Here is a 20,180-nt window from a genome sequence, read left to right as displayed (position 1 = left end):
CTGGAGGGAGAGATTGGCTGAGCTAATGTTGCCAACAACTTTTCTCCTACTATTAACTTTTCTGCTTTTCTTTATATAGAAAGTATTTCTATCAGTTGCTCTTTTTCCATTTTGTATACAGTATTTGCTCTTTTTTTTACCTTAATGCTTAAGGTAAAAAGCATTAAGGATGTACATTTCCACCTCAGTTGAGGTGGAAATGTACATCCTCTTGATAACTGACAAATGTCAGAACCACATGGACTGAGCTGGTTACATCAGATCAATCTGAATCTTTATTTCTCATTAAAACAACTTCTTGTAATTTTAAGACATTGTTATAAAATTGCGTCTTTATTCTGCTGTAACGATGACTGCATTCTTGCAATTAAAATTTCTTGTATCCTGACCTTAATGCTCCCTGATACAACTCGCAGAACAGATGATTGAAATAAAGGCACTTTTTGAAAATATTTTCTGCGATTTTGTTATAGAAATTGAGGACGGGAGGAATCGATTAAAATCAAATCTGGTATGAAAAATGTCTTTTAAGTCATATCATCCAGCTTTATTCAGTATATTAAATTATATGACTAACTACATATTACTTAATATTCACATTTCTTTGCTGATATTACCTAAAAGTGTTTCATTTTAACATCTCACTTGAATTCCTGATCTACATGCAAATACTTGATATAACATAAACACAGAGAAATGGGGAAAAAAAGGTTTGTGAAATGTAGAGTATTACAAATGAGATTCAGTTTTATTGTAGGTACAAACAGGATAGCAAAATGAACTATAATATACTGTACTTCCTAGCAGCTAATCAGACATCAGACTTGTTTGTGTTTACTGGTGATGAAAACTCGTCACTCTGGAGGAGATGAAGACCGGCTCAGCCCCGTCCAGGATGACTGCAGTGTCAGGGTAGCCAATAAAGTCTGCAGGTAGATTTTTGCATATCTGGTGCTCCGGTTTCAAGATCATAGTTTAACCAAGTACTGTAAATAAAAAGTTAGTCCACGTTGTGATGATCCGGCAGACAGTGGACTGATGGACGCCGTCAGCTGGTCAGCAGGTCCAGGTGCTTGGATCCAATGGAAATGTAATCAGCACAACGGCTCAGAAACACATCACGAGGTTGTTACGATGCAAACCTGAAAAAAAAACAAAAAAAAAAACTAATAAGCGTTCATATTTAGCTGCACAGCGTAATAAAAACGAATAAATACTCAGCTCTTTTTGAAAGTTTTGCTTAAAAATAAATTGACAATATCTCAGGAAATGAAATGTTTAAGTGAAATAGTTCTGGTATCAGAAAGAAACTGCAAATAATGTTTCAGAGGTGTAACAACAGTGAAGTTACTGAGTAAGAGTGAACTAAAATATTTACTTAGAAAATGCATGTTAAAATCTGAGTACTCTTTTGAAAGTGTGCAGCTGAAATTAATTTAAACTACTAGCAGGCAAAGCACAATGTCCGCCTAATATCTGTACCAACAATAATACAAAAAATGATTTATATAAGAGGCATTAGTTTATAAAAGTTGAGGCAAACCTAAATTTACCATTTTAAAAACAAAAAGCAGCAGGAGGATGTAACTTCATAACCTCATTTTCTAAGCAGAATCTCAGAGGAAAAAAGAGAAATTACGTCTCTGTAACGCAAGAACAGATTATCGCAGCCAAGTGGAAAAATTCACTCTAATGTGGTCAGTGAACGTTAGAGTGAATTATGTTATGGCAGTAATTATGTTTCATAATTACTGCCTTTTCTCAGTAATTATGAAACATCAAAGGTAGATGTTATATTTTGGGGATTCGGGAAATACGTGATTTGTATTATTTGTTCTGTGGGTTTTTTATGTGGATCGGTGCCACTTAAACGGCTGTAAAGCGAAGGTTTTGGACCTTAATCTGACTGACTACCTGTGTGGTTTGGATCAGGCTGAAGCTTTGCTGCTCTCGGCTGTTCTTAAATTACCTGCTCGGTATCGGAGGGGCTCGTCGCTTCGACTGCATGTTAAATGTATTTTATATAATTGTCATATAAACAAAAACTAAGGAGTTGCTTTAAAATAATTTTATACTCCGTATAACACAAACACATCAACACACGTATTGACTTACCTTGTGCCGAATCGCTGCCTCTGTTCTCAGCCTGTTCCTGTAGCAGTGGATTTCCTCCGGCATTATTTTTCTCCAACAAATTATTCCACTGAACGAAGCACATACAGCTCCCTTTTAACCTCCGACTTCCCATTTCTGAAGCTGGATCTTCAACATCCTCAAGCTTTGAAATAGCAGGCAGCTACAAACCGGGTGTTAGCTGTAGTGGCTAAGTYTTGGCTACAGTCCGCTGTCGCCTTGATATCAGCAGGAAAATGAAAAAACTAAGCACTGAATGGTACCGGCTAATTACTGGACACAACAGCACACCACAAAACTCGATTGTTGTACCAGTAGCTCGCAGATGTTTTAAGTTTTGCGTCTTGTTTATGGTAGAGCTCTTGCAGCTTTGGCTAAAAACAATAGGAGCAAGCAGGACCCRGAACCAATCTATGTGGCATAAATTTAAACGGAAATACGTCACCACCCCTCGCGGCATATACCCCATTTCAAGAAGAAGAAGAAGAAGACGTTTTAGTAATGGCGGCAGAGGAAGTGAACGAAGCCATTCAGTCCGTGTTGGTCACACTTCCAAATATTGAATTAACATTAACAGCCTCCTAGCGTCGAACCGGCGCGTTACGTACGTAATAATTACCCAAATGTTAGCAACTGGGTAAAACTTAAAACCTCAACACTGCCGACGTCTCCATGAAGCAATCGTTTCTCAACAGCAGAGAGCCCGTACTCTCTGTACGAAGCAAATTAGCATAGATCAAAGAGCCTATTTTTTAGTTTTGAGCCAATGTGGGACATAGRTTAACCTGTCAGATAATGGCTCACCGGCATCCTCATGACTAAACAGATTTTAAAGTCATTCACTCCTACCCCAGATGTCTGCATGAAACACTTTTATGTATGCACACTTTAAATTGCTGAGTAAGGTTGGTATAGTAACGGGYGCCTGCCAATGTTTTTTGGGACAATTTTAAGCTTTTTTGGAGTAATTCTATGAAATTTGGCTCCTTTTTTCCCCCCTCCCTAATCCAACCATATCATCTCCATCCAGTCCTAGAACTACAATCTACAGAAAAAGTCTTGCAGAAGATATTTCATTATTCTTAAAATTTTTCAACAAAAAAAACAACTTACAATTTATCTTTGTGTCATGAGAGCCAACTTAAACCAACTACTTTAGCAGCATAAAGAGCAATGTTTATTAAAAAAAAAAGCTAACATGACTTTTAAAAACAGTCTTGCAGAAAATCACAGACAGAGAAACTGAATCCCACAGAGTTGTTTTCATCTGCATTTAGATTGGGGCTTTCACAAGCTGACCCCCCAGGGAGGCGCTCTGTCAGCAGACGACGCCCTGTTGCCTCCCTTTAAATCACATGTAATCATAACAATCTGAAAAGAAAAACACAGAGCCCCGGCGCAGTAACAAGCAGGAATGATGCAGGGGAAAAACAATGCAGAAACCAAGACAACCAAGACACAAGCGTAGCTTCGCATTGTGATTACAATTAGAGAGAGACCAATAGAAATCAAGGACAATCTTTTAATTTCTTTATTTTCTGTTGGATACCAAAAGACGACCTCCATCAACCCGCAGCACAATTTTTCTCTTTTCTGTGTCTTACTCCTTATAATAAAAAAATAAATCTGSATCAGCTAGGAAAAGCCAAACATGATGAACTAGACTTAGCTTTGAAATGAATAGCAGACTAGATATTAGTTATGCATTTGTAATCTTCCCACGTAAGCCTAGCAGGAGCCTGTACTGTAACCCAGTTGTGTCTATCAATTGAAAAGATGAGGATGCAGTAATTTCTTTTGATTTCACACAAACATTTCCTTCAACTTTCATTTTTCTTTAGGTTGTATTTTGAATATTAGTGTAAAAYCGCTCCCTAACTTGCCGAATCAGATCATATTACTGAATCTCATGAGCTTTATATCCAAGAGGCACTGGCTTTTTTTAAACTTAATCCTGTTATTCACCTGCTCTCAATTAACCCATTCAACAACGTGCTCCTCTAGACATTTATTTTAAATATTGGTAAATCTTTCTTTTGTCACTACCGGCTTTTTGAGACCAACAAACTTCAGACGAGCTAGAATATGTCATGAAAACGTGTATTTTACAAAATAATGCATTGAATTAAATCCATTCTTCATTTAAATTCTGCTTTCGTTTGTCAAATGTCATTTCCATGTGCTTTCCTTTCTTTTTTCCGTAATCAGTTCCTGCTGCAAATGTTAACATAAGTCCCGGTTGGAAACCTCTACTTTAATTCGCTGCATAAAACAATTGCCTGGTCCGTCCACTTTTGTCCTTCAACAGAAACAAACAGAACATGATTGAATGTGGAGAAGAACCACTATCTGTTGAGGGTAATGATTAAATTTAGCAAATCAGAGATGCAGGTGCAGTTCAATAACAATCCCAGGCTGAAGAGCACGATGCATGCCAATTTCAGAGAAAGTAATTAAAGCCAAGAACWTATCTGCGCCGCTGTCGGCCAGCGGGCTGCATGAGGTACAACAAACCTGTAATAATCCAGCTGCAACCTGCAGCTCTGAGATTTTCCGCCTTTTGTTTCATAATCAGAAATGTTCAAACATAATTGTGACTGAGCAGATGTTTGGCTAAATGGCTCTGGAGGCGCTCCAGCTTTATTCCTGCGAGCTTGTTCGCCAACATCCTCTGCACGTCAGCTCTCGCACCGTTCATATTAATGCAAAAAATGTGTTTATTTTGTAGTGTAAAGCACTTGTTTTGTATTCCGATCCAGCTCTCCCACTTTTTCTATCGGTATCACCGCAAACAGCTGTGTGCAGACATAATTTTTACATCCAACCCTGTCAATGAGGAGACTAAAATATGGAGGGGAAACACTGAGGACTCACCAGAGCCTGAAGAGAGCAGCAGCATGAGAGCAAAAAAGATCTGATGCCCAGCTGCAGTCCGACTTAACACCATCCTGGACCTGCTGAGAGAGAGAAGAAAAACAAGACGGATGGGAAGGAAAACTGAATCAGAGGCACTGCACCCAAATACAAAACGCATGTGCTGTTGTAACTCGCAAGAAAATATTTATATCTATGCACACCATTAAAATTCGTTTTTATTTCAAGACCAATATGAGCTCTGAACGAATTGTGACGTCACAATTTGTTAGGATCCAGAAACATTTGAGTCTCAGCCCAGAAATAGTTACATTTTCATACAAAAGCAGAATAAAAACTTTCTCAATTTCAGTATGTAATGACATTTAACTTTGTTTTTTAAAAAAGTCAATTATTAGTCATTTTACATGACTAAAATTACTAATATCCTCATTTTTATCCTCATCATAAAAAATATTTAGTACTTATATATAACATTAATACAAACATACATCTTTTATCATTTTACTAAGCCAATCTTCTCAAAATCGCTGTGGAAATAAATCAGGCGCTGCACTGCATTAGATGTTWATTTATTAACTGAATATGACATCAGGATGTAAACGTACATGCCACCCAACAATAATCATSTTATCAGGCCAAATGTGCTGATTCAGTCTGAYGTCTGTGAATCTGGAACTCAAACTGTACRTATAAATCCTAACTTTTAATGCAAGCATGAAATGAAATTATTTCAGATAAACATGCTAGTCTTACAGACTTTGTCGCCCAAAGTCTCTGAAATGRTTTCGAATCTTTTTTCAGACTGATAGATGTTAATGACTCTGTTTCTCATCTGTTGGGGTGTGGTGCATTGCTTTTTAAGACCTTTTAGTCTACTTCCTTTACAAGTTGTAATTAAGTGATTTCCTGCCTCTACAAGTCCGACAGTAATCAGGCTACTAAAACTGGCTAAAAAACCGGTTATTCACACTCAGTTCACAATTTTACAAATCAAAATACATCTTCAATGAGGGTCAGGCTGATTGATTCAGCCGTCTACCAATAAAACTATGATCTTGTTTCGAAAACATTTTGCCTGTTTTGTGGGATTCCATCACTACTATTTACAGACAAATCACAAACAAGAAGMTTTAGCACTCAGGATGTTCCAGACATCCTGAGTGCTAGAGGATGTACAGCACACAGCAGCAATGTCTTGAGAAAATGTGAACAAAGGTTGTTTTTTTCACTGATCCACTCAAAGAGGTGGAAAGAGGTGTTCTTCAAAGTTCTCCTCTCTCATTTGCATGACAGTAAAATCAAAACTACAAATAGAAACTTCAGTATCCGAAGCACACAATGCTGTTTAATCGTCTGCTGTGTTTAAGAATTAAACAATTTGTTTACTTTTCCAATTAGTAGGTATCCATAGGAAGGGCTTACTGWAGTAAAGAACGAGGCTGCTGCATCTCTTCTACACAACACTAAGAAATCCTGCCACGCATCAAAAATGAGTTGCTGACTTTGCCAGAGGATTTGGCTTGGTGCCTGAAGCTTTACAGTTCAATGAAGAGATGCCTGAGACGGGGCTGGCATGAAACAGAGATGAAGTCGGGAGCACGAGACCTGAAGAAAACGCAGGTCAGGTGTTTGTTTTAAGGTGAAATCAGGAAACACAAACAAATTTAAATCCTTAATTGACCTGCAGACACATTTGTGCCTTCATATAAATGCGCAGGTTTGCAAGAAGAACCGCACGTTAGTCAGAGCCAAACTTAGGCATCTAGATTAGAYGGTCTCAGTTTCACTTACATAAACTAAATAATTCATCCAAGACGGGCCTCTTTGCATTCACCAAGGTAACGGCAACACATGCCAACAGCATCCCTCATGCTTTGAATGACGATTATGCAACAGCAGCTCAGCTCAGGAACGGCAAGAATAATGGTGGCTCTCTTTCCTGACCATGTGAAAGTTTAGTCAAACCTTCGAAACTAGAGCCGGAGTGTGTGAGTCAAAGGAGAGCGTTTCTCTGCCAAACTACACTTTCATTAGGCAACAATTTGTTGTGCAGGTGTTATTAGTGGGCAGCCATTTCAGCCCTCTGAATGTGGGTACGGCGCCACTCTRCGGGCATCCTGGTTCTGGGGACCTCATGATGACAGATTGGGGGCGAACCGTTGGACTCTTTGCATGTAGAAGACCTGAACCATTGGTAGATCCTGTTGGGTGGCTGACAAGTGATTTCTAAAAGCCTGGAGAGAGTCGCGACACCAAGGAGTTTACCCGGRGAGTATTGTATCGGAGGGGGCCGAGGACTGGCAGAGACCCACCAGCAGCTCTCCACACTGACGTTACTAAAGGTTTAGCTCTATGTACACCACTGTATGCTCATAGACAGCAACCATTCAGAGATTTGCCAGAGGGCATTTACAACATACAGTCCACTGGAGATGCAATCACACCAGCAGCATACTAAACCAGACTCATCCTTTGTTCGGGACGAGACATCAGATGTTGTGAACGCCTTCTTCTAAATTTCCCTCCCTTTCAGACTCTCAGGCACAGTTGTGTCTCAGAGGAAGAAAAAAGAGCCAGAAGTTTCTAAAATGCTTCAGTGGACTTCAATGTGAATGTCCATCTGACACATTTTTGTCATGTCGTCTGAATGGGACGCATTCTAGGCTCATTGTACGAGCGAGCGAGCAGAGTGACAAAGATGTAAAAGGAGCTAACAGACRGGGCTGGCAGGCCTGCATTATGACTGTCACTTTGTTAAAGCAGGACACCAAGTGGCCCCCGTGGTCATCGCGACCAGGAGCCCMTCGACCCACATCTCCTCTCAAGCTGCAGCCGGTGGGAAAACTATAGAGTGAAGCCAGCAGGAGTCTGAAGCGCTAGAGTTAGCTACTCATAAAAACATTCGTATGACACACACAAAAAAAAAAAAATTAAAACTTATTGACCACAATGTGACATTTACCAGAGATTTAAGCTCAACTATTAACTGCTTACACGCACACATTGCAGCTTACATGACCATGTTTATGTGTGACTGCTGACAGTCAGATGTAAACAGACTGAAACTGATTAGACTCACTTGGTTTCATACATTAGGTTTGCTAAGTGTGGCCCAGTGCTGGACAGTGAATGCAACTCTGTGTCTGATCCATTTGTATGACATGTATGGCTTTGTAGCATTAAAGCCTGTTTGTATATATAACCAAATCTCATTATTTCTCAAGCTAATTTACTCTCAGGGGTTCTGGTCGGGTCCTGAAACTGGTTAAYGGACCTGGTGGAGCACAGAGACAAAAATGAATGAACTCCAACACAGTTGRACAGCTCTTTCCATTTTCAGGCCATGCGATGAGATGATAACGATTTATGCATCACCTCAGGTAAAGAGAACTTTTCATTTTATGAAATAAGTCCTGACTTCAATCTGAAAGCTTAAAGATCTGGAGGCCATCTCCAAGAAAAAACTTCAAAATACCACTGGAGCAACACTTCCCATCAATTATGGAAAGGTTTTTCTAGAGAATTTTCTATTGATATGCGATTCTATTCAATGAGCCCAGTAAGGTTGAACTTTTTTAAATCTTTCTTTGTAAAAAAAAAAAAAATCTTATAAAGCCTTGTATTTCCTYCTTCTACTTCAAAAATTACGTGCTACTTTTTGTCGGTCTGTTGAACAAAATCACAAGTGAATACATTGAAATATGTGGAASATTTGAGATGTGAAAGGTTTTGCATGTGAAAAACTGCAAAGAGTGCTACTTAGTTCACTTTGACCAGCCGGAGGTTTGTTTATTATACCAATATTTCAAACTTTCTCCGTCTGGAAATATTTCCATTACACTGAGTAATCTTGAAAGCTCATGTCCATACTTACGAATTCATTACACGTAACTAAATCTCAAAATGTAAAAGTCCTGGAGTCCTAAATGATTAACGCAATTTGACATCAGTAAAGCAACATGTCTCTTCTTTCGAGAGTAAGTGAACATGCAAATCAGTTTGTAAATACATACACTCGGTGCCACCAGAGGCTGCTCCATCTGGGGGATTTTTCATTTCTCTATTTAACTCAGGAAACTTTGATGTTGGAGGCCTGAATGATGCATGATCCAAGACACAATGTTTCTTCATTGGGTTTATTGTAGGGAGTCTCTGTGAGTTATGGCGCTTTGATAGGAGCACATCAGTCAGCGGATCACGCAGAGATGTAAATGCTCTGTGGCAAGAATCGCTTTGTTTCCTGCAGTTTCATAAAACAGGCAGAAAGAGGTTTCAGACATTTAATGTTTTWAAAAAAAAATCTAATTTGACAAAGTATGGGGAAAGAAGAAGCATGTGCACCCCCTCTGACTTTAGTGCTTCCCTGAACAAAGCAGCTAAAAGGAACGTCGGCTCTTGAGTAAAAGAGTAAGAAATTGTAATCTAATTTCCTAAACCAATGTGGTCCAATGGGAAAACTTAAATTAGTCATGCTACTACAAATGGACCTGCTGGTGTGTTTTGGATCGTCCTGCTGCATAACTAAAGTGCATTTGAGAGCAAAATCACAATCCTGAATCAAGATTTAATTTTCATGATGAATGAAGAGATCTTTTGTTACTGGAACTGTTTTTATTTTGATAACACTTTATGAGCAGATTTGCCCGTTAAAACACTTTATTTAGCATAGCACTGCACTTTATGCATAAATTAGCACATCAATAACATCATTTGCATACAAAAAGTTCTAACTATTTGTTAAATATTTATTGAGTCTGTTCATAATTAGCATGCATTTTTTCCAAGTCTTGCACTTGGAATAAGAAGAAAAGAGTTGCTACTTGGAGCAAAAAGGATTTAGGGCGCAGTAAAAAAAATGTTTGTGTGTAAAGCCAAGAGGTAAATGTGATTAGTATTTTATTGTTACACTATGCAGCTTCTCTGTTTGCACTGATGAAAATTCGGTCACCTCCTGAATATTTATATTTAGGCTCCAAGTGAAAGCAACCTGACCAACTTTTTGATTAATTCAGCTAATATTTTGATGTCTTGGGGTGATAAAAAAAAAGTATTAAAATGTGATACCAAGTTACTCTTGTATATGATTAAAWTTTTTTTAGAAACTTTTACATGTAATTTACAAAACACACATAGGATTAAAAGAATAAATATATTACTGTTGTATGCTGTTTGATAATGGGTGTGCTTATTTGCAGGTTATATTTGTGTGGCTCTGACAGTGACAGATGTGTAGCTAAAAAGTCACACAAAAACGCTTTAGGGACACATTTCAATCTCACAGTTCAACCTCTGACTGTGACCCAACAAGGAAAGCCTCAATCATACCTAATAATAATTTTCTCTTAATAGTAAGGTCTGTGTCTTCATGTTGCTTTTTGTGCAGCATCAGGTTTGCAGCAAGCATTTCAAATACTACAAGTAACACTGATAGGGTGAGAAATCCTACACCAAAGCACGTTTTCATGGAGAAAATTGCTTTTCCAAAGACCCTTGTTGCAGAGGTAATTCTGCTTGAAGTTACTTTGGTGACCTATGCAAGTGCACCTGAAAACAGGGTGGTGCACCAGCAACAACCAGCACTTTAAATTTGACATGGAGAATTGCCCTCTCTGAATAATTGCAGTCATCTTTGTACTTGCCGTTTAGAGCATTTTTCTCCGCACCAGAGCAATMCCAGGCACATGTTTTTCTCCTAATCATCTTGTTTATCTGTTAAAAAAAATCTCAGGTTTAAAAATACCCAGAATATTCTTTTTTATTAAGTCATCTTTTCATCCTCTTGCTTCAGATGTGACAGAACATGAATTATGGAGACTTAGAACTCTGTTTTCCCTTAAGAGAAATGGTGAAAGAAGTTAAAAAAAGAAAGCAAATGCAGTGTTTTTCAAAGGAGGTTTTAATCCTTTCATGTAAGGAGCATGATGACAACACTAAAGACCAAGATTAATTTTAACTGCTATTAAAAAGTTCTGGTAAAACCTGCTGAAAGAACAGGAACAGACACAGGAGTTACAGGAAAGAGTCTTTTTTTTTTCTCCCCCCCCCCCTATAGGGACCTGACAGGAGAAGGCAATTCCTCCCCTCTCCTTCTTCTTTAATCATATCTCACAAAACTATTACCTCCAGAGAGCAGCAGAATAGCAGCTCTAGATAAGTGACAGACAAAGTGGTGAGGGGAGAAGGATGAAGGAAGACGACTGAAAGGAAGGTCATCTTATCAACATTTTAAAAATAATAACGCTGCCATGATGAAAGCTCCTCAGAAAAGGCGCCTGCACAAGCTCCCCAAGTTATTAATTTGCTTTTTTGTACGGGGAAAAAAAAATAGGCAGTGGGTAATTTATGCACGTCGACTGAAATTCGTGTTTTTGCTTTCACAGAAACACGCTTTGTCAACAGGTTCCAAGAATATTGGAGGAAAATCCAGCCAGAGGACCATATAAACCACAGTCTGTTTTGTTCCACTTTCAAAAAAAAAAAGAAAAAATGAAAGAGAAAACCAAGAACCAGAAGCAAGGTGAACCCGGCTGAATCAGGTATTCACTSCATGAACACAGATCCACAGCTCGTCTTTGTGCTCTGTATGCCAGCATGGTGACTAATCACTCTCAAAGCAGCTAATGACTCATGCAGGGTTCAGATGGAGGGAGAACTCTGACAAGATGCCAGTCCCCCCAGTTTAAGATTATACATGAGGGCTTGTTCAACGGGCTGCTGACAGGCCAGCGTAAACTCCGGTTTATTGTATGAGCAGTGAAACCGGGAGAAGGAGGCAATTTTGTTTCATTTTGAAGATTATTTAGCTGAAAGGTTCAAGAAGAGATAACGGGGGGAAAATCTCTTGCCCGCTGAGTAAAAGATGTAATTTCAGCACCGATTGCAGCCTTGATTTAGACTTGAATTTCTACCGAGAAGCAAAAACCTCTTTCACATTTTGTCACGTTACAGCTGAAAACTTTAATGCATTTCATTGGGATTTGATGTGTCATACTGCATCTCTATTCAGCCTTATTAAGTCTGTCTTGTTGAACCACTTTTCGTTGAAGTTGCAAATATTGGGGGAGGGATTTGTCTCAACCACTCCACCCATACAGTCAGATCAAAAACCCAGGCTTCCTCTGGACATTTCTCATTTCAGTTTGGAAGGAGCTGCAAAATATGCAAAGTATCTTCATCCCACTGTCTACATCCAAAGACTTATTGGTTCAGTTTCAGCTGCTTTTAATCCGTCTTTTTGTTAAAGGTCTCCAAGACAGTTTCATTAGGATTAACTTTGAAATACGATTTCGCTTTCACAATTTGCAAAGTTGTTTTTGTCAATGAGAACTAATTCTCATTAGTCAGCTTACCCGGTTAAGTGAAGGTTAGTTGTCTTTGCACAACAGCTCAAGTTCAGTCTAGAACGAGAACTTCTCTGAATATCCATTTTCAAGTCTTCCCACCGGTTCTCGGTTGGATTTAAGTCTGGACTTTGACTAGGCAATTCTAACACGAGCTAGTTTTTACCATTGGATTCTAGTTTTGCCTGCGTATTTAGTAATCATCCTGTGAAAAGGTGAACCTTTTCCTCAGCCTCAACTGATCACTGCCTCTAAAAGGTTTTCCTGAACATAGCTCAATCTGCTYTGACYARCTTCCACACAGCATGATGCAGCCTCCACCATGTTCTAAGCTAAGATACACAACACARCGCCACAGATTTTGCAAAAATACAWGMGAGGACCAACAAAGCACCAATCACCGAAGAAAAAACTGTTGTTTTTAAACTAATTTTCAACCTGCCTATAAAAGTTCAGGGGAGATTTTCCTCATTTGTGTGTAATCACCAAAGTAACTCAACTGTTGTTTGCTAAATATTCAGCTGGAAAACATGCAGTAGCTACTCAGGGGTAAAATATGTRCAACAACAMCAMCTGAGTAAAACCGGCATTAGCCATCTGTTTGGGTCCATCCTGCGTAGCTGCTAAMCTGATGTGGAGCAACACTCAGCAGACTTGCAACAGATGATATCCAACGCCCTTACTTTCTTCCTCCATCGCCTCATTTTTCCCCCACTTCCTGGCACCGGCCATTTGAGTGCAAGTTTGACTATTAAAGACTCTTTGTATGGTTGTTGGGGGAGGGAGGATATAAAAAAAAATCTATATAAATACATTTGGTTTGGAAACGTGGGTGTCACATTATTTAAATGTGTGCCTGTAAATGTGTGAGAACGGAAAATTGTCACATAAGTTCCACAGAAAATGGAAAGCAGTGGGCGCGATGGAGCCGTCTCCGTGGAATTAAGCAGAGCTTGTTTCTGTGATGCATAAATCCAAGCAACTTCAAACAATTTTTAACTGTAGACATTTTATTAATAAGAAAAAAAATATGTCAAAACATATGGGATGAATAAACCGTTGAACTCTGATGTCTAAATATTGATATAGATATATAAACCGTGATGTCGTCTTTAGAGTCAGGAAAATTTAAGTGGGGCTTTTCAAGTGTTCCTATCGATACAGGATCCTGTCTACTGTAGCCGAAGAAAAATGACATTTTCTGGATTCAACGAATCCAGTGGAAGGACTCCTAATTAGCCTGTCTGCACCAGGGGAGGCTTTCGGAACGGCAGCCAGTGGATTTGTTGGTCTAATATGATTGTTTAAAGGAAATCAATTCCTCTCTACCTTTTTAAGTAGGTGACAATATCAGACTGAAAATGACAATAGAGAATTGGGCTTTTTGTCTCAGAAAATAATTTCGCAGAAAAATCCAAGGAAGTGGGTCTGCAAATAAGCTGCAAGCTGCAAGGCACATTTATAGGCCATGTGTTGTCCACTTGAATGAATGAATGAATGAATGAATGAATGAATGAATGAATGAATGAATGAATGAATGAATGAAAAGCTTAATTATGATGATTAATGGTCAATGTTGAAATCATGAACCTTAACCTCAAACAAAATTAAATTTTTCCTAATTTCTTTGTGATTTTTTTCACTAATTCAAAGCATCTAATGATTTGGTTAAAATTTCAATAGATTAAGTGAAAACTAGCACATTGTGTCCCACAGACAGACTGGAAACTGCATGAGCCATTACTGTTCTTTCACTGTAAAAAAAAAATGGAGTGAGAGAGAGAGAGAAACACCGGATTACAGATTGTTTTGCATTTCATTGTAGATTCACAAACATTTCCACTTTTCTGAATCAATAATATGTCTGTCATCAATACCCCCTTTTTGTTTATATAATCGTTTAGCACCAAAACTGAATCTGAGTAACTGTACACCGACTACAGATCATTAATCAGTTTGAAAACTTGTCTCTGGTCAAGACGACATTTCTGTCCCCTGCTCTGCATCGTGTCTACAGTGAAACGTGTTGGTGTTTGTTTTTGGTACTGTATTTCCAAATGACAAAAAAAAGCCTCTACTGCAACTTTTCAAAGCAGAGATCAATTGGATTTCACCTCACAAACATTTGTTTTTACTCACTGCTGCAAATGGAGAAACCTGAGTGTGAATACATGAACTAATGCATTTATAAAGTTTGCTTTTGAATGATTTTAGTTTTTTTTGTGCTAATTTAAGCACAGAAAATGTGTGTAATGTAGCTAATTCAGTTGGGGAGGCGAGGGGGTCAAAGGTTAGCGTCCTGAGTAAACAATGTCAATGTGGGATCAGGTGCAAGAGGCGCAGCCATCACTGAATGCATTAGCTCTGGGGGTTTACGCCATCTATTTCTCTGAATCAGAAGAGATGGCCAAAGGGAGCTCACATTTCTGCCCCAAAAAGAAAACAGCGGATCAATAAAAAAAAAAAAAAAAATGAACGACGGAGACAAATGTGGACAGGACGGTGGGACATCGTCCAAGAACTCCACATCCTTAATGACGGTCTGACTCTGCCCGAATACAAAAGACGAATGCACAGAAAAAGAAAGCAAGCTCTGCCCTTCAAGTGTTTATCTCCAGGAGCTGGAGCATCTGCTCCTCCATACATCAGCACCCAACAATAACAGCTAAAACCTGCTGAAAGGAGTTGCTTCAAATCGGATGACATTAAAAAACATAGAGGCGGCGGCTGCTGAGCATGCAGAAGGTGAGTCATTTTCCTAATCCCCGTGTTGCAGAGGCTGATTTGATGCAGCCTGGAGGAACTCTTTTCTTATCCAACTGTGAAGCCAAACATTTTTCTTCTCCCAAACCTTCAAGGAGAGCCKCAGGCAGGTCCAAAGACAAAAGGGGGAGGGGGGGATTCAGTCTTTGTGTGTTCAGATGTGGCCTCATCTATGCATCTAATGATTGGCCTGGTGGCCCGCTTCGGCCCCACCCCGTCTTAAGACTGAAGTTGACTGATGGATCGGTGCGTCCAATCCCCGGTGGGCTTTGGCGTGAGGGCACTAGGTCTGAACGAGGGACTCGCTCCTCCGCGTGAGAGAGAGAGGCAGAGTGTGAGACTAAGTCCCCATCCGGCAGCTAGGACACACAGACTAATCACTCGTTCCCCTGTTTCACAACGTTTGGCAGCTTGATTACAGGAATGTAATATTTGGGAGCTGTCCAGTGCTGAACCAGGGATCCTTTTTGGCTCCAGTGACTGGGAAGGTACTGCTAGTTTAAAGCACATCACGGCGAGCGAAGCACAAACTAAAAACAGATGATACAATTCCCACTTCAGTTCAGTCTGCTTCTCAGTTGGTTCCACGGTGAAAACCTCRACAGTAAATCGAGTAAATGAAATAAATTCTCCTTAAAGGTGGCGTGCTTATATTGCGTTGAGCATGTGGTTTGCTCAGAGGTGAAGCTTATTTTGATCAGAAGTTGGCCCGCCATAAGTGAGAGCTGGTGCTCATTTGCATTTATATAGCCTCATTCTATTAGCTATTAGCGCTGTATTAGGGCAGGAATTCAAGCTATAGTCACATAAGTGACATATTAGTATGAGCACCTCCTTACCAGAGAGAATATCAAACTAAAGCYGAGTATTACTTTTGGCGTGTAGAGAAAATACAACCTCAACAAAGTTCTTAATCTAGAGCTGAATAATCTACTTGTTTATGATCTACTTTGTAAAACTTTCTAGTTTTTTAATAAACAAAAATGACTACTTTTATTTCCTTTACTTCATTTTTTTTTTTACTTTGAAATACTGAGTCAGCTCAAATTGTTCTCCAGTTTACATTAGATGATCTCTATGCGCTCAGTCGTTTACAGCAGTGTTTTCAGTGAGTTTTTACTGGGGTTAGTCAAAMGGGACAATCTCAGGATAACATGACCTCAGCTTCATTGCTTACATGCTGTTCTCATGTTTATGTCAGCTGCAGACAGGCAGGATAATTAGCCACTGATATATTTAAAATATATTTCTTACAGCAAACGTGAATAAATTAATACATGTACAGCTTATAAAGACATCTGCTATCCTGTCGTAGTAAAATTTTTATTTTTTTTTTAAACTCCACCTATTTGCTGATTTTTCTGCGGAACGCAAATCCAAATCATTCTGCAAAACCGATCTGTTCATGGATTTCATAGAGCATATCTAAAATATCCAAAAGTAATGCAGCTTGGGAAGCTGAATTATGTAGGCGCAATGCTGCTTGACATATCAATGGTTGGTTTTTACAGAGCAACCAATCCAGGAGCTGCGTTTATCTTCCTGATTGGAAGGAGATGAGGAAGACCGCACGACAGTAGGTTGTCTCCACTGTGTGTATTCATGCATATTAAGATGTATTTGTTGTTTGAACTATTAAAATAAGCCGTTAAAATTGTTTTTAGAGGGATTATTAGTGGATTTTAGCTTTTTGTGAGCAGAGCTGAATATCAAGGGTCCACTATGGTATGCCTCTGTGGCCTAGGGGACACATTTATAATTGAGGTTTTCACTCCTCTGGCCTCACCTTGGTACATCTGCATATAAAATAATAAAAATGCTTTTTCTATCTGTTTAYACCTGGCCCCGAGCAGCTTGTCAGCTCATCTTTGTCCCTCGTATCATGTGTTTCAGTCATAATCCTAATTCTGTCTTCCAGCTATTTTGACCCAGCTTGCTTTTGGGACCTACTGTTTTTTGGATAACTCTGCTTGGATTGGGTTTTTGTGAACTGACCTTGGACTGTATTAAAGGATTACTGATAATATGCCACTGTGTTGAGTTTTTGAATGAAYTTGAGTCCTCTATTCCTCTGCCTTACCACACCCACTTACAAAGACGTAGCAAAGAAATTTTAACTTGACTTGGACATATGCTTTGCAGTTTGATGCTGAACAGTTCAATGTTATCTCCTCCGGGTTGCCATAGCGTACAAAATGATTGGTTGTCATAGTATCGCTCCAGAGCACATGCAGGTCATTAACCAGAACAGTAAGTAAATCACCGCTGTGAAAGAGATGCACACATTTTCCTGTAAAAAGGCGTTTGATTTATTAACCTGGAATGTTTCCAGGTCATTGGACAACAATAGTTCACAACAATCTGTTTCTGAACACTTTTAAAAATGACTTTGGGTCATTTCAACATTTTCAAAACCAAACAAATTTAACATATTTATGAGTTCTGACTCTCTTGCTCTAGGCGCCATCATGAAGACACACATCAGAGCACAGCACTTCCTCCTGCATTTATTTATAAAATAAAAATTCCCTGTGATYGACTCAATGCGTCATACTTCATTCCTTGTTTAGTAATTTTATCAGCTACCTCAAAGCATTTGTTGTTCAGACTTAACGAGGATTTTTAATTGCATGGTTTCCAAACAATCTTTGAAATCCTTTAATTCAAGCTAAGAAAGAATCTAAAATTGCCCACATGGGTAAACAAACGTCAACAATGGATTACAGAGATTGTAGATCCTCTACCAAAAAAAAGCCAATCCCCTTTTATTGTATTCAGAAAATCAATATTAGATGGCGTTATCAGTTATCTTTGAATATGAAAGCATGTTCATATATTCCCTTTTAATTTACAAAATAATTCACTACCAGCCTTTTTAAAAAGCTGAACTGAATGTTCCCAAAAAGATAAAGATGTTGAATGTTTTATGTGCTCAATTAACATAAAGGTTTGAATTTATAACCTGCAGAATAAACAGCATAATTTCAGTGAACTTCTCTAGCTTTTCTAGAGAAAAAAAACTGACTATGTTTATTTTCAAAACCAACCAGCAAATTGGACAACAAATAAAAGTACATTTCTTTCCGTCTGCTTGAAAAATGATCGAAAGAAGTCATTTAAGTTCCTCGTGATAAATGATTGACTAGCAGCTCTGCAGCGTCTCAAAGGATTTGACGAACCTCTTCCACGATCCACTCACTGCTCCAAACTGACTCCAGGCGGTTGCAGAGTCAGACATGATGCAGTAAACCGAGGGCGAAAAGATGCAAAGTGAGCAGCAACATGACGCACGGCTGGTACTCTATTTTAGAATCAGAGCTTTCTTCTTCTTCTTCYTCCTTTTCAACTGTGCTCTCTGATGCGTCTGCTCCCGCGCACTCATCTGCAAACTTAATTTATCACACATGCAAGCTGCTGCGCCCACGCCAGGTTCCCGTCGAAGCTAATTCTCTAATTGCTACACGCTCTCATTAACGCGCGTGGACAGGAAGAAGATGCATTCTGGCCCTTCCTTTGCCTTATCCCTGGATGCGGAGGCTCCACCTCCCCGTCCCYGTGTCACCCCCTCACATGCATACATATCGCCTGAGCTCCAGCTCCTCTCTAATGTACCACTTCCTTGTTAACCTTGTCTCGCTTTGTGTCGCTGACACACAGCCAGCGGTGGGGCGTGCTGACAGGCAGCAGGAGGAAGACAACACTTGGACTTCTCCAGACTGAAGTGGTAAATGGAAACAGAATTGGCTTTTATTGGCCGACGGGAGGTCTCTCATATTCACAGACAATACAGCTCATTTGTCAAGGTGACCCGGTGTGTTCTTCCCCTCCGCTGGCGATTTGTACATGCCGGGGTTTGTTTACAGAGGGGCTCTCGTCGATGAGGAGGGATGAATGTCCTCTCGGCACCACAGAATCAATCTTCCCCCCCGTCGTTTGCTCGCTTTATGTGGCGTCCCTGTATTTCACGATTATTCGGGAACTAATAAAAAGTTGGTTTGGGGAGACATGAGGTGGTTTATAATCACAAGTGTTAGCTCTGCGGGTGGCTGGACATGTGATGTTGRTACTTCCTCTGCAACATGTTGCCTGTTGATTTAAACTACTACAGATTCGGAAAACYCAGGGGCATGAAACAGGGGGGCGCAGGAGTGCCCAGTGCCCCTCTTTACATATTATATCTTTACAACATTATATGGAAAAAAATATATTTTTAGGAACGTAAATTTAACAGAGAAAAACATGAGTTGATATAACGTCTAACATGTCTTTATTCATTTAAATATCCATATAACATTCTTTTGTCTTTTTTGCCACATTTAAATCTCCCTGTTCTCTGGAAGAACATTTATTTTAAAGACAACTCTCTTACTTCCTTTCCCAGTAAATTTTACATCTAAATTAATGGATTTAAGTCGTTCGTAGAGTTCAAATAGGCTACTGCAAGAGCAAGATTTCATTTTGGAGTATCAGAGTAAAATGGGTGAATACAAATTCACACCACACTTTTTGGATTTTTACTTAAAAATAATTTAACTGTGCATTTTCTTTGTTTTCCTTCATTTTGATTTATATCTGGCTTCACAATGCCACCTCATGCACAAACGGTAATCTATCAATGAGGAGGGGCTGAGGGTGCAACTTCAATCCCCAAGAGCCTGTTTGCTTCAGATGTTAAAAAAAGAGTCCTGCAGAACCTGATGACACGCTGAGGAAGTAATTCAGTCAGTTGAATCAAGTGTGTTGGAGCAGTAAGATATCTAAAACATTGGTATAAATACAGTTTTACCCTCTGGTAATTCATTAAAGTCAGTCTTTAGCCAATCAAATTTGAACTTTGTGTTGAAATCCGATTGGTTGCCCCGTGGCAGTTTGCGCCTGAATTGCGCCTTGAGCAAGTCTCTCCTTCTGCCACCCTTCAAGCTACTGAAACTGAGAAATTGAAATTGATATTCTGCTACTCAAGATGTCAGCTCTCCGCTGACGGTACATGCCTAAAAGCAACAGAAAACCTGTTCAGTGCACAACTGACAGATCAATTATATATTTTTTAATCTGGTGCTTATCAAC

At 39.3% G+C, this 20,180-nt stretch overlaps 1 protein-coding gene across 1 annotated transcript in view; it reads right to left on the bottom strand.

The window, feature by feature from the left end:
- LOC103479352 (neurocan core protein-like) overlaps positions 1 to 18,553 on the bottom strand; it is a 48,683-nt gene extending 30,130 nt beyond the window's left edge. The window contains exons 1-2 of the mRNA XM_008433722.2: positions 18,293 to 18,553; positions 5,008 to 5,090 (exon numbers count right to left, since the gene is read on the bottom strand). Coding sequence (XP_008431944.1) covers positions 5,008 to 5,090; positions 18,293 to 18,351 — 142 coding nt within the window. The 5' untranslated portion in view covers positions 18,352 to 18,553. The remainder of the gene's footprint in view (positions 1 to 5,007; positions 5,091 to 18,292) is intronic.
- Between the last annotated feature and the right edge of the window lie 1,627 nt (positions 18,554 to 20,180).

Source organism: Poecilia reticulata, linkage group LG17, assembly GCF_000633615.1.
Source record: "Poecilia reticulata strain Guanapo linkage group LG17, Guppy_female_1.0+MT, whole genome shotgun sequence".
Lineage (NCBI taxonomy): Eukaryota > Metazoa > Chordata > Actinopteri > Cyprinodontiformes > Poeciliidae > Poecilia > Poecilia reticulata.
This window is presented reverse-complemented; position numbering and strand designations above follow the sequence as displayed.